The sequence below is a fragment of the Sapajus apella genome, unplaced genomic scaffold (assembly GCF_009761245.1).
Source record: "Sapajus apella isolate SASKATOON/1434 unplaced genomic scaffold, GSC_monkey_1.0 scaffold96, whole genome shotgun sequence".
Classification (NCBI taxonomy): Eukaryota; Metazoa; Chordata; class Mammalia; order Primates; family Cebidae; genus Sapajus; species Sapajus apella.
Window position 1 is genome coordinate 1,876,966 of NW_022437036.1, and position 12,048 is coordinate 1,889,013.

Here is a 12,048-nt window from a genome sequence, read left to right on the forward strand (position 1 = left end):
CCCCCCTGCAGGACTACGTGGTTCTGTTGCCAAGCGCATACTACGAGGCGGCACTCCTGCAGCTGCGGGTGACCGAGGCCTGCACGTACCGGCCCTCTGCCCAGCAGTCCGGGGACAAGTGAGGGCCATGCAGGCGGCGGGACAGGGGCGGGGCTGCCTGGACCCCCACTGTGTCTAGCTTTTTTTTTTCCCCCCACCTAGGCCGGCTCTGGGGGCTTGAGCGGACGTGGGTCTGACCACAGCCTCTGTCTCCCCAGCTGCCTGCTCTACACACACCTACCCCTGGATGGCTTCCCCTCGGCCGCCAGTCTGGAGGCCCTGTGTGGCCAGGACAACAGCCTGCCCCGGCCCTGCCCCACAGAGCAGCTCAGCCCGTCACACCCACCGATGGTCACCTGTGTGGGCAGTGACGTGAGTGTCCTGGGACCCTGCGAGGCAGTGGGTGCTGTAGGACCTTGGTTGGGGGGCTGGGGGTCCTGTAGTGCTGGTAGGCTACAGGAGCAGGGTACTGCCTCAGGCAACAGAGCCCAGTACCCACTCGGGGCATCCCGCCTCCCGCCTCCCACGTGTGTGACCTTGGTGCCTAACTGTATGTGGGGTCGGCCTCGGCCTCCACAGATAGCCCAGCCCCCACCACATGCCTGGAGCTGTCCAGCAGGGGGGCCAGGGCTCAGCGGGGCAGGGCACACCCTGGGGTCAGGGAGTTACTGGAGTGGGAGGGGAGGGAGATGGGAAGGGCAAGGGGTGGTGGGCTTCCTGTCACCCTGCCTTTCCTGCAGGTGGATGTCCAGCTTCAGGTGGCAGTGCTGCAGCCGGGCCGCTATGCCGTGGTGGTGGAGTATGCCAACGAGGATGCCCACCAGGAGGTGGGTGTGGCCGTGCACACCCCCCAGCAGGGCCCCCAGCAGGGCCTGCTTACCCTGCACCCCTGCCTGTACAGGTGAGTGGGAGCCAGAGGGGCCGGAGTGACGGTGTGCCTGGGGCTGCCCACCTGCTCACCACCCCCTCCCACCCCCTGCAGCACCCTGTGCCGGGGCACTGCCCGGGATTCCCAGGACCACCTGGCAGTCTTCCACCTGGAATCGGAGGCCAGCGTGCGGCTCACAGCCGAGCAGGCACGCTTCTTCCTGGTAAGGACCCCTCAGGTCTCCACCCCGAGGGGTCAGCTTCTTTTGGAAGGTTTGAAACATCATGGGATGGGAGAGGACAGTTGAGGTCCCAGGTCCCCATGGTGGCTGCACCTGTGGACTCATCCCCAGCATGTGTCTTCTGGAACTCTTCCTGTGAGCACTCTGGATTCAGTCCCTTTTGCTGTTCTCTCGAGCTGTTCTGGGTGCTCAGGACAGAACCTACAGTCACAGATCCCGGAGCCCAGGCCCTGCCCCAGCCGCCACTGGGTCCCAGGGCAGCTGCCTTCTGGCACAGGCAGTGTTGGCTGGTTTTCTGTTTTGGATCTTTTTTCTTTTTCTTTTTTGCTTGTTTTTGAAATAGAGTTTCGCTCTGTGGCCCAGGCTGGAGTGCAGTGGCGAGGTCTCGGCTCACTGCAACCTTCGCCTCCTGGGTTCAAGTGATTCTCCTGCCTCAGCCTCCCAAGTACCTGGGACTACAGGCGTCTGCCACCACGCCTGGCTACGTTTTGTATTTTTAGTAGAGATGGGGTTTCACCATGGTGGCCAGGCTGGTCTCAAACTCCCGACCTCAGGTGATCCAGCTTCTTGGGCCTGACAAAGTGCTGTGATTACAGACTGGGGAGCCACTGCGCCTGGTCTGGAACTTTCTGTAAGCACCACACATTGTGTTCTGTGCAGCCGAGTCTCCCACCGCCGTGTCTGCGGATGGGTTGCGGTGCTCCGAGAAGCCAGCCTGGCTTGGCCGCACAGGGGAGGGAGGGCGGGCTCATGCACGGCCTGTGCCTGCTGGGCGCCTGCCTGTGCCGGGTCCTGGGAGAGCCGGGCTATCCTGCCGGCTGGCACCAAGCAGCTCTTGAGATGAGAGTGGGGGGACAGCAGCAGATGGGAGAGGGAGGGGGAGGAAGAGGGTCAGGAGGAGCCGCACAGGCCCAGGAGCCGGCCCACACCGGTCCAGGGCTGGGTTTGTGCAGCCGGAGCAGGGGCGGGGGGCTGCCTGCACAGAGCAGGGCTGGGTCGGACACCTGGCCTGCCCTCCTGGGTCTGAGCTGGGTGACCACTCCCCACTGTCCTGCTGTACCCCCATCCTCCTCGTCCTCCCCGTCCTCACCTTCTTCCCCTTCCTCCCCGTCCTCCCCTTTACTGCCTGTCCTCCCCGTCCTCTCCTTTCCTCCCCGTCCTCCCCTTCCCTCTTCTTTCCTCCCCTTTCCTCCCCGTCCTCCCCGTCCTCCCCTTTCCTCCCCATCCTCCCCGTACTCCCCTTTCCTCCCCGTCCTCCCCTTTCCTCCCCGTCCTCCCCGTCCTCCCCTTCCCTCCTCTTTCCTCCCCGTACTCCCCTTTCCTCCCTGTCCTCCCCTTTCCTCCCCATCCTCCCCTTTCCTCCCCGTCCTCCCCTTTCCTCCCCTTCCCTCCCCTTTCCTCCCCGTCCTCCCCTTTCCTCCCCTTTCCTCCCCGTCCTCCCTGTCCCTCCCCGTCCTCCCCGACCTCCCCTTTCCTCCCCTTTCCTCCCCTTTCCTCCCCATCCTCCTCGTCCTCCCCTTTCCTCCCCTTTCCTCCCCGTCCTCCCCTTTCCTCCCCTTTCCTCCCCTTTCCTCCCCGTCCTCCCCGTCCTCCCCTTTCCTCCCCGTCCTCCCCTTTCCTCCCCGTCCTCCTCTTTCCTCCCCTTTCCTCCCCGTCCTCCCCTTTCCTCCCCTTTCCTCCCCATCCTCCCCTTTCCTCCCCATCCTCCCTGTCCCCTGGCATTGCAGCATCTCGTCCCTCTGCCTGCAGCACAGGATCACTCTGGTGCCCATGGAGGAGTTCAGCCCGGAGTTCGTGGAGCCCCGGGTGCACTGTATCAGCAGCCACGGTGCCTTTGGCCCCAGCAGGTAGTGGGGATGGGATGGGCTGAGTGGCTGAGGGCCTGGCGACAGGGCCAGCTCTCACTCACCCACGGCACTCCTACCAGTGCCGCCTGTGTGCCCTCACGCTTCCCAAAGCCGCCCCAGCCCATCGTCCTCAGGGACTGCCAGGTGCTCCCGCTGCCACCCGGCCTCCCGCTGACCCACGCACAGAACCTCATGCCAGCCACATCCCCAACCGGACCCCAGCCTCGGCCCCCCACCGCTGTGGACCCCGATGCAGAGCCCACCCTGTTGCGTGAGCCCCAGGTGAGGGCCACACCCTCTGGAGGGATGGGAGCGTCGGGGCAGGACTCTGGGCCCCAACCCAGGGCAGGCGGTCCGGGGGGCAGCAGGGGCTCACAGCTCAGCCTGCTCACTGGAGCCTCTCCCTACAGGCCACTGTGGTCTTCACCACCCACGTGCCCAGCCTGGGCCGCTATGCCTTCCTGCTGCACGGCTACCAGCCGGCCCACCCCACCTTCCCCGTGGAAGTCCTCATCAACGCCGGTCGCGTGTGGCAGGGTGAGTGTCTGAGGTGGGGACTGGAGGGGCTGCCACACACGATGAGGCTGGAACTGCACTGCCTGCCACGAGTGACTGTCCCAGTGTCAGCTCGCAAACCAGCTGCCCTTGCAGGCCGCAGCCCCAACCCACCTGCCCGCCCGCCCCCTTCCCAGAAAAGCCCGGGTCTGTCAGCCTGGGTCCCACGTCTGCCTCACGCGCCGGGAAGCCCCGTGGGCTCCATGGCACTCGGCAAATTGAGAGCTTGTCCCAGGATGCCAGCTGGCAGCGTGTGTGACCCTGAGCGGGTTCTGGTTCCTGGCTTGGCCAGGCCTGGGGTCCCGGACCTAGAGTTGACCTCTAGGTGCCCCACGTGAATCTGCCCTGTCATATGTGGCCAGCCCCCGTGACGTGAGGGGCCGGCCTGGCAGGCCTCATGGGCACGCCCCACGCCTGTGGCCGTTGGCCAGCGGGCAGTCCTTGACTGGCCCAGCACTGCCTTCTTCCTCCCTCTGGGAGTCTCCAGGGCGTTGGGGCTAGGGCCTGACCCTGCCTTTGTACCCTGCCCAGGCCACGCCAATGCCAGCTTTTGCCCACATGGCTATGGCTGCCGCACTCTGGTGGTGTGTGAGGGCCAGGTCCTGCTGGACGTGACCCACGGCGAGCTCACTGTGACCGTGCGTGTGCCTGAGGGCCGGTGGCTCTGGCTGGTGAGTCCAAGCTGGTGTCGTGCTTAGGGACCAGCTGTCATACTACCACTTGGGCTGGGTCTGTCCTTCCCTGGGCCTGCTAAGGCCCAGCTTTGTGCCCAGCAAAGCAGCTCCTGCCTCTGAGGACCTCCCAGTCCACCTTGTGAGGCTCCAGAGGGGCCCTGGGCCCTGCACCCTGCACCCTGCTGGTCAGGGTGGCCTTCCTGGAGGAGGTGGGGCCTGGACTATGAGAGAGGGAGCAGAAAGGCATGGCCAGTAGACAGCAATGTGGAGATGCCAGGAGGCCTCATCCACGCTGCTGCTACCTCACGCCCCTCAAAGCTGCTGTTTGGCTAGGAGTGGCTCCCCCAGTGGCCAGGGCCCAGGACTGGGCTGTGCTGCTGTCACCAGGACCCTGTCCCGGCCAGCCTCCGGGGGCCTCCCCGCTGCAGGCTCTTTCCCCGCGGGAGGGTGACCAGGCCTCACCCCTAGGATTATGTACTCGTGGTCCCTGAGAACGCCTACAGCTCTGGCTACCTCCGGGAGGAACCCCTGGACAAATCCTATGACTTCATCAGCCACTGTGCAGCCCAGGGCTACCACATCAGGTGGGCCGGCTCCGGCAGGGCGGGGTCTGGGGGGGGGGGGGGGGGGGGGGGGCCGGGCCGGGAGCTGGTCTCACCGCCAGCTTCTCCATGCAGCCCCAGCAGCTCACCCTTGTTCTGCCGAAACGCTGCCGCCTCCCTCTCCCTCTTCTATAACAACGGAGCCCGTCCATGTGGCTGCCATGAAGTGGGTGCCACGGGTCCCACCTGTGAGCCCTTCGGGGGCCAGTGTCCCTGCCGCGCCCACATCATTGGTCGTGACTGCTCCCGCTGTGCCACCGGCTACTGGGGCTTCCCCCACTGCAGGCGTGAGTGCCCCAGTCCCGGGGTGCCCAGTGGTGGGGAGATGGTGTTAGAGCCCAAGGTGGACAGGGCGACCAGAAAGCAGGGCACAGAGATCAGGAGAATGTCTAGAGCCGGCAGCGCAGTGCTGCCGCCCCGTCCGCGGGCCTGGGCCCAGGACAAGCTTCAGGGACCAGCAGGTGTGTCCTCCCTGACGATGGCGATGCCGATTCTGAGCAGCTGCCCCAGGTCAAGAGCTGTCCAAGGCTCAGCGCCTGGGGCAGGGGTCCGTGCTCTTGTCTCCGCCCACCACACTGCCACATCCCGTAGGGCTACATTTGGGGCCTCTGAGAGGGGCGGGACGGGGAAGACGGGTCAGCAATCCCTGTGCCCGCCCACAGCCTGTGACTGCGGCGCCCGCCTCTGCGACGAGCTCACGGGCCAGTGCATCTGTCCGCCACGCACCGTCCCTCCTGACTGCCTGCTGTGCCAGCCCCAGACCTTTGGCTGCCACCCCCTGGTCGGGTGTGAGGAGTGTAACTGCTCAGGACCCGGCGTCCAGGAGCTCACAGACCCCACCTGTGACACGGACAGCGGGCAGTGCAAGTGAGGGCCCAGAGAGGGTCACTGCAGCCCCCGGCAGCCTTAGGGTCAATATTTCCTCTTGTCAATATTTCCTGGTGCCCGCCCTGCTGGATGCAGCAAAGCCCTCTCCTCCACTTCTGGGAGTATGCTGCCTGGGCGGGGGGTGCCTACAAGGTCTCACTTCGGCCTGAGTGACGTGGGGTGGAGGGGCTCAGCTGCTGCCCCCACTGCAGGTGCAGACCCAACGTGAGCGGGCGCCGCTGTGATGCCTGCTCTCCGGGCTTTCATGGCTACCCCAGCTGCCGCCCCTGCGACTGCCATGATGCAGGCACTGCACCCGGCGTGTGCAACCCTGTCACTGGCCAGTGCTACTGCAAGGTGAGTGAGGGCTGGGCCCGGATCTGGCCTCTCCCTCCAGCCTCCTCAGCTGAAACAGTGCCTTTCTGGGCAGCTCGGGATTCCTGGAAACTTTTGGGAGACTCATCCTCACGGGCAAGTGGGTACTGGGAACCTGGGGTCAGGCATCTGGCACCTGCCGACCACCCTCACTGTCCTCCCATCCCTAGGAGAATGTGCAGGGCCCCAGGTGTGACCAGTGCAGCCTTGGGACCTTCTCCCTGGATGCTGCCAACCCCAAAGGCTGCACCCGCTGCTTCTGCTTTGGGGCCACGGAGCGCTGCCGGAGCTCAGCCTACACCCGCCAGGAGGTGAGCCTGCAGGGTGGGGGCGGTGCCTTCCAGGGACTGGACACAAGATGGGTCCCTGTGACGTGTGTGTGTGCGCCCACAGTTTGTGGACATGGACGGCTGGGTGCTGCTGAGCACTGACAGGCAGGTGGTGCCCCACGAGCGGCGGCCGGGGACAGAGGTGCTCCACGCAGACCTGCGGCAGGTGCCCGAGACTTTCCCCGAGCTGTACTGGCAGGCCCCACCCTCCTACCTGGGGGACCGGGTAAGCAGGGCATCAGGTCTGGGGGAGGCACTGTGAGGATGGCCAGTACACCTGGGAGGGCTGGGAGCTGGGAGTGGGGCTCTGTCCAGGGAAGAGAGCTCCGTGAGGGGCCCTGAGCACAGGTATCCGGGCCCAGCTCAGGGCCCTGTCCTGGTGGGGGCCCAGACCAATGCTGCTGGGCTCTGAACCTGTGGCCAGGGTCTGGCCAGGTCATCTCTGTCTGTCTGCCTCCAGGTGTCATCCTACGGCGGGACCCTCCATTATGAACTGCACTCAGAGAGGCAGCGGGGAGATGTCTTTGTTCCCATGGAGAGCAGGCCGGACGTGGTGCTGCAGGTCAGGGCACTGAGCTGACGTGGAGGATGGGCGGGTGTGGCCCAGGCCTGTGCCCACCCTCACCTGGCCCATGTGCCTCCCCAGGGCAACCAGATGAGCATTGCGTTCCTGGAGCCAGCGTACCCCATGCCTGGACATGCTCACCGCGGGCAGCTGCAGCTGGTGGAGGTGAGGGAAGCTGGCTTGGGCACCCAGGTCCCTCCTGGACCTCAGCACAGCCAGGAAGGCTGGAAGGGTCCCCAGTGCTGCTGTGCCCATTCTCCACGGTGGAAATCAGCTCAGGAGCAGAAGCGGGGCAGGGGCTGGGGAGTCCACACACCCATTGTCAGACGTCTTCCACTCTGGTCATCCTAGGGGTTTCATGCTGTCTTCCCACCTGCTTTGTGTGTCCCTGATTGCTGAGGGATGAGCGGCTGTGCAGGGGCCCTTGGCTTCCTCCTCCGTGCGCTGCCTGTTAGCGCCTTTCGCCCATTTCTCTTTGACTTGTGGATCTTTCTCCATTTGTTATTCTTGGTGCCTGTCCTCTGTCACACTTCAGAGTAGCGGCTGTCTTCTCCCAATTCACAGCTCGGCTGGTTTTCCTTTAAGCTGGTTTTTTTGAGACAGAGTCTTGCTCTGTTGCCCAGGCTGGATGAAGTGCAGTGGTGCAATCTTGGCTCACTGCAACCTCCACCTCCCAAGTTCAATCAATTCTCCTGCCTCAGCCTCCTGAGTAGCTGGGACTCCAGGCACCTACCACCATGCCCAGCTAGTTTTGTATTTTTAGCAGAGATGGGGTTTCAGCTGTGTTGGCCAGGCTGGACTTGAACTTCTGACTTCAGGTGATCCTCCCGCCTCAGCCTCCCAAAGCACTGGGATTACAGGTGTGAGCCACCATGCCCAGCCTGAGCTGTCTTTGATGAATGGTCTTATAGTTGTCAGAGGTCTGGACCACTGTCAGGTAGGGCTTGAATTTATCCTTTTTTTCCTTGGCAGCAAGCATTTTTCCATGTTGCTTAATAAAGTATTTGTCTCTACTTGATCAGAAAGTACACACCTATATTTTCTTCTAGAAGCTTGGCTGTTTTCTTTGTGTACTTCAATTCTTAAGGTGTCTGGAGTTGGTTTGGTGTGTGGTGTGAGGCAGGGATCTAGGCGCTGACTGGCCACATGGGAAACTGGTTTTTCTACCTCTGCATACCTCCCCTTCCCCTGTGGTCTTTGTGCCCCTCCATCCCCTATGGGGTTGGGGCGGGTCTGTTGTAGGCTCCCTTTTCTGTCCCATTGGGTGTGGTTCCACTGAGGTGCCATCTTGGACCCACAGGGGAACTTCCGGCACACGGAGACTCGCAACACTGTGTCCCGTGAGGAGCTCATGATGGTGCTGGCCAGCCTGGAGCAGCTGCAGATTCGTGCCCTCTTCTCGCAGACCTCCTCAGCCGTCTCCCTGGGCAGGGTGGCACTGGAGGTGGCCAGCCCAGGAGGCCAGGGGGCCCTGGCCAGCAATGTGGAGCTGTGCCTGTGCCCCGCCAGCTACCGGGGAGACTCATGCCAGGTGAGGTCGGGACAACACCAGGCTGTGAGGCGGCTCACCTGCACATGCCCTTCCCTCCAGTGTGCTGGTGTCCCCTTCCTTGCTACCCCCACCTCCTGTCACCTACTCACGTCTCTTCCTTCCCCTGCCCTGCGAACGCTGCTGGCTGACTCATGGGTCTGCCCGTCCCCTGCCGCCTGTCCGCCTGGCCCTCCATGCACATATCCTCCATACCCATTTCTCACCCATCCCAGCCCCTGCTCACTGGGTCACCCGGACGTCCCCCACCCATCCTGACATCTGCCTGTCATTCACTCATTCCCTCGCCCACTGTGCGCCCGTCCAGCTGCTAATCTGTCTGCTGTAACTTTGCTCCTTCCATATGGGGAGGTTTGTGGTTGGACATCTAGAAAGAGCTGCTAAGAGTGGAAAGAGAAGGCCCTGGCCCATTGGAAGGGGTGGTCCCCAGCCCCAAGGCCTGGTTCGTTCCCAAGCCAGGACATCCGTGTGGCTTTGAGAGTTGTGTCCTCGCACAGCACCCAGGTGCTGGCCCCCTTCCAGCTTGCCAGGGCCAGGAGTTCCTGACCAGCCTCTGACCAGAGGTGACCACTCTCCGTGGGCCCGGGGCTCCCAGTGCCTCATGCCTGAGGATCCCTGAGGGTTTGACCTATGAGTATGCGGGGTGGGGCCCTCCTCTTAAATCACTGCTGCCACCTCCGCCCCCCATACTCTCCCAGGAATGTGCCCCCGGCTTCTATCGGGACGTCAAAGGTCTCTTCCTGGGCCGATGTATCCCGTGTCAGTGCCACGGACACTCAGACCGCTGCCTCCCTGGCTCTGGCATCTGTGTGGTGAGTGGGGGCCGGCGGGGCTTGCAGGGCAGCATTCACCAAAGGCACAGTCAGGTGTGCCAGGGAAGACCCAGGAGCTGCACTTCTAGGTCAGCTGAGGTGCAGGGAAGGGCACTGCCCAGGTAGGGAGGGCACTGTCTGGCTTTGGGCATGGAGTCTCAGGCAGGGTGGTGGGAGGTGCAGACTTGGTGGTAGGATGTGGGTATCCACCGTGGCACCGACTGTCCACTCTGCCCCAGGGCTGCCAGCACAACACTGAAGGGCCCCACTGCGAGCGCTGCCAAGCCGGCTTCATGAGCAGCGGGGAGGACCCCAGTGCCCCTTGTGTCAGCTGCCCCTGCCCTCTCTCAGTGCCTTCTAACAAGTAAGCCAGCCTCCTCGAGGGGCAAAGTCCTGACGCCCCACCCTCCCCCCATTGCCCTCGCCAGAGGCCTGGACCCCCAATCCCTGGTGTGTGGCCCAGCCTGAGCACAGTGTGCTCACCCAGGCCCGGGCGCCACCAGGGGCATAGTGACCGACACTGCTGGTCTTTGCAGCTTCGCTGAGGGCTGCATCCTGCGAGGTGGCCGCACCCAGTGCCTCTGCAAACCTGGTTATGCAGGCGCCTCCTGTGAGCGGTGAGTCGGGGCCAGGGCAGCCAGGCAGGGCCTGAGTGTTGACCCCAGAATACAAGAAGATGGGGGCCACAGGCCACTGACGGCCCCTCCCCACCCCCCAAGGTGTGCGCCCGGCTTCTTCGGGAACCCGCTGGTGCTGGGCAGCTCCTGCCAGCCTTGCGACTGCAGTGGCAATGGTGACCCCAACTTGCTCTTCAGCGACTGCGACCCCCTGACAGGCGCCTGCCGTGGCTGCCTGCGCCACACCACCGGGTCCCGCTGTGAGCTCTGCGCCCCCGGCTTCTACGGCAACGCCTTGCTGCCCGGCAACTGCACCCGTAGGCATTGGGCTGGGAGAGCTGCGCCCTGGGAGGGCTGCGCAGGGAGGAGGGAGGCCTGCTGGGCTTACCCCAGAAGTAGGCTGTGTGCCCGGTGCTGGGGCCCAGCCAGGACAAGGTGGAGCTGGCTCTCTGGGCTCATGGTCAACCCTTTGTCTCCCGCCATGATCAGGCCCTCCCATCCCAGCAATCAGGCCGCTTCACAATCAGGCCTTTCTCTGTCACAGCCTTTCTGCCTACCACAATCAGACCCTGCAGCAGTATCCATGTCCCTCCCCGACCCATGACCAGGCCCTTTCCCCCACGATCAGGCCCCCCACTTCACGATCACATTCCCCTGTCCTACCACAACCAGGCCCCCTGGTTAGACACCACCACCAACGCCCCGCCACTGCAGCACACATCGGCCATCAGATCAGGGCAGGCCGTTGTGCAGAGTCCACAGGTCCCCCAGGCCTGGCAGAGGCGGCTGGGGAGTGGGCCAGCCTGGGATGGGAGTGGGTAGCTGGGTGGTCTGGGCAGCCTGGAGCAGACAGAGCAGGAGGCAGTGAAATGAGGCTTGGAGGAGGTGCCTAAGGGAAGTCTGGGGGGTGAGAGGGCCCTGGGCTGCAGTCACGGACCCCTTCTGCAGGCTGCGACTGTGCCCCATGTGGGACAGAGGCCTGTGACCCCCACAGCGGGCGCTGCCTGTGCAAGGCGGGCGTGACTGGGCAGCGCTGTGACCGCTGTCAGGTAGGGCTGTGGGCTAAGCAGGGCTGGGTGGGTGGGGCCTCGGGATTAGAGGTGGGGCCTGGGGAGAGGGTGATTGGTGGAGCTGAGGGACAGGGTTTGATGGGCAAAGCCTCTGTGGGTGGGGCCAGATGGGCAGGACCCCTGGCCTCCAGGTTGGTCTGGGACAGTCTTGAGGGCTGGGCAGGGCAGTGACCACAACCTGTGCCACAGGAAGGACATTTCGGCTTTGATGGCTGTGGGGGCTGCCGCCCATGTGCTTGTGGACCGGCCGCCGAGGGCTCCGAGTGCCATCCCCAGAGTGGACAGTGCCACTGCCAACCAGGGACCAGGGGACCCCAGTGCCGAGAGTGTGCCCCTGGCTACTGGGGGCTCCCTGAGCAGGGCTGCAGGCGTGAGTGCCGGCGGGTCACAGGAGGGCGCGTGGGGACTTCTGAGTAGGGGATGCCCCAAGGTCCCAGGCCAGCCACACTCACCCAAGCTCCCCACCTCAGGCTGCCAATGCCCTGGGGGCCGCTGTGACCCTCACACAGGCCGCTGCACCTGCCCCCCGGGGCTCAGTGGGGATCGCTGTGACACCTGCAGCCAGCAGCACCAGGTGCCTGTTCCTGGCGGGCCTGGGGGCCACGGCATCCACTGTGAAGGTGCGTCCACAACACCCCACTTTGCCAACCTGGGTGGAGTGGGACCTGAGCCCCACACTGCCTGGTGACCTGTGTTAACTTCGACCTCCCAGAGTGTTCCCAGCTGCCCTCCATTTCCCTGTGGAGACCCATGCCTGTCCGACTCCATCCATGCTGAGGAGCACTGTGGCTCCATTGCTGGCTGCACCCCTTTGCTGGCTGCACCCCTCTACTGTCCCTAGCCTTCTTGTGCGCCCTGACCCTACCCCATCTGCTCGCCCCATCACCTCTGCTGGCCCCACCATCTCCACTGGGCCAGCTGCCTCCACTGGCCCCACCTCCTCCACTGGCCCCACCTCCTCCATTGGCCCCACCCCTCTTCACCTCACCTGCTGGCCCCACCTCCTCCACTGGCCCCACCCCTCTTCACCTCACCCAC

At 64.2% G+C, this 12,048-nt stretch overlaps 1 protein-coding gene across 2 annotated transcripts in view; it reads left to right on the forward strand.

The window, feature by feature from the left end:
* LAMA5 (laminin subunit alpha 5) overlaps window positions 1–12,048 on the forward strand; it is a 61,337-nt gene that overhangs the window by 36,870 nt on the left and 12,419 nt on the right. For both annotated transcript variants that reach the window (XM_032257102.1, XM_032257103.1), the window contains exons 25-48: window positions 12–118; window positions 258–411; window positions 780–940; window positions 1,022–1,130; window positions 2,898–2,995; window positions 3,076–3,277; window positions 3,406–3,532; window positions 4,082–4,221; window positions 4,693–4,808; window positions 4,902–5,113; window positions 5,489–5,693; window positions 5,906–6,050; window positions 6,239–6,379; window positions 6,462–6,623; window positions 6,858–6,959; window positions 7,044–7,127; window positions 8,263–8,493; window positions 9,210–9,323; window positions 9,563–9,687; window positions 9,860–9,940; window positions 10,043–10,257; window positions 10,889–10,989; window positions 11,200–11,380; window positions 11,481–11,630. In XM_032257102.1, coding sequence (XP_032112993.1) covers window positions 12–118; window positions 258–411; window positions 780–940; window positions 1,022–1,130; window positions 2,898–2,995; window positions 3,076–3,277; window positions 3,406–3,532; window positions 4,082–4,221; window positions 4,693–4,808; window positions 4,902–5,113; window positions 5,489–5,693; window positions 5,906–6,050; window positions 6,239–6,379; window positions 6,462–6,623; window positions 6,858–6,959; window positions 7,044–7,127; window positions 8,263–8,493; window positions 9,210–9,323; window positions 9,563–9,687; window positions 9,860–9,940; window positions 10,043–10,257; window positions 10,889–10,989; window positions 11,200–11,380; window positions 11,481–11,630 — 3,463 coding nt within the window. The remainder of the gene's footprint in view (window positions 1–11; window positions 119–257; window positions 412–779; window positions 941–1,021; window positions 1,131–2,897; window positions 2,996–3,075; window positions 3,278–3,405; window positions 3,533–4,081; window positions 4,222–4,692; window positions 4,809–4,901; window positions 5,114–5,488; window positions 5,694–5,905; window positions 6,051–6,238; window positions 6,380–6,461; window positions 6,624–6,857; window positions 6,960–7,043; window positions 7,128–8,262; window positions 8,494–9,209; window positions 9,324–9,562; window positions 9,688–9,859; window positions 9,941–10,042; window positions 10,258–10,888; window positions 10,990–11,199; window positions 11,381–11,480; window positions 11,631–12,048) is intronic.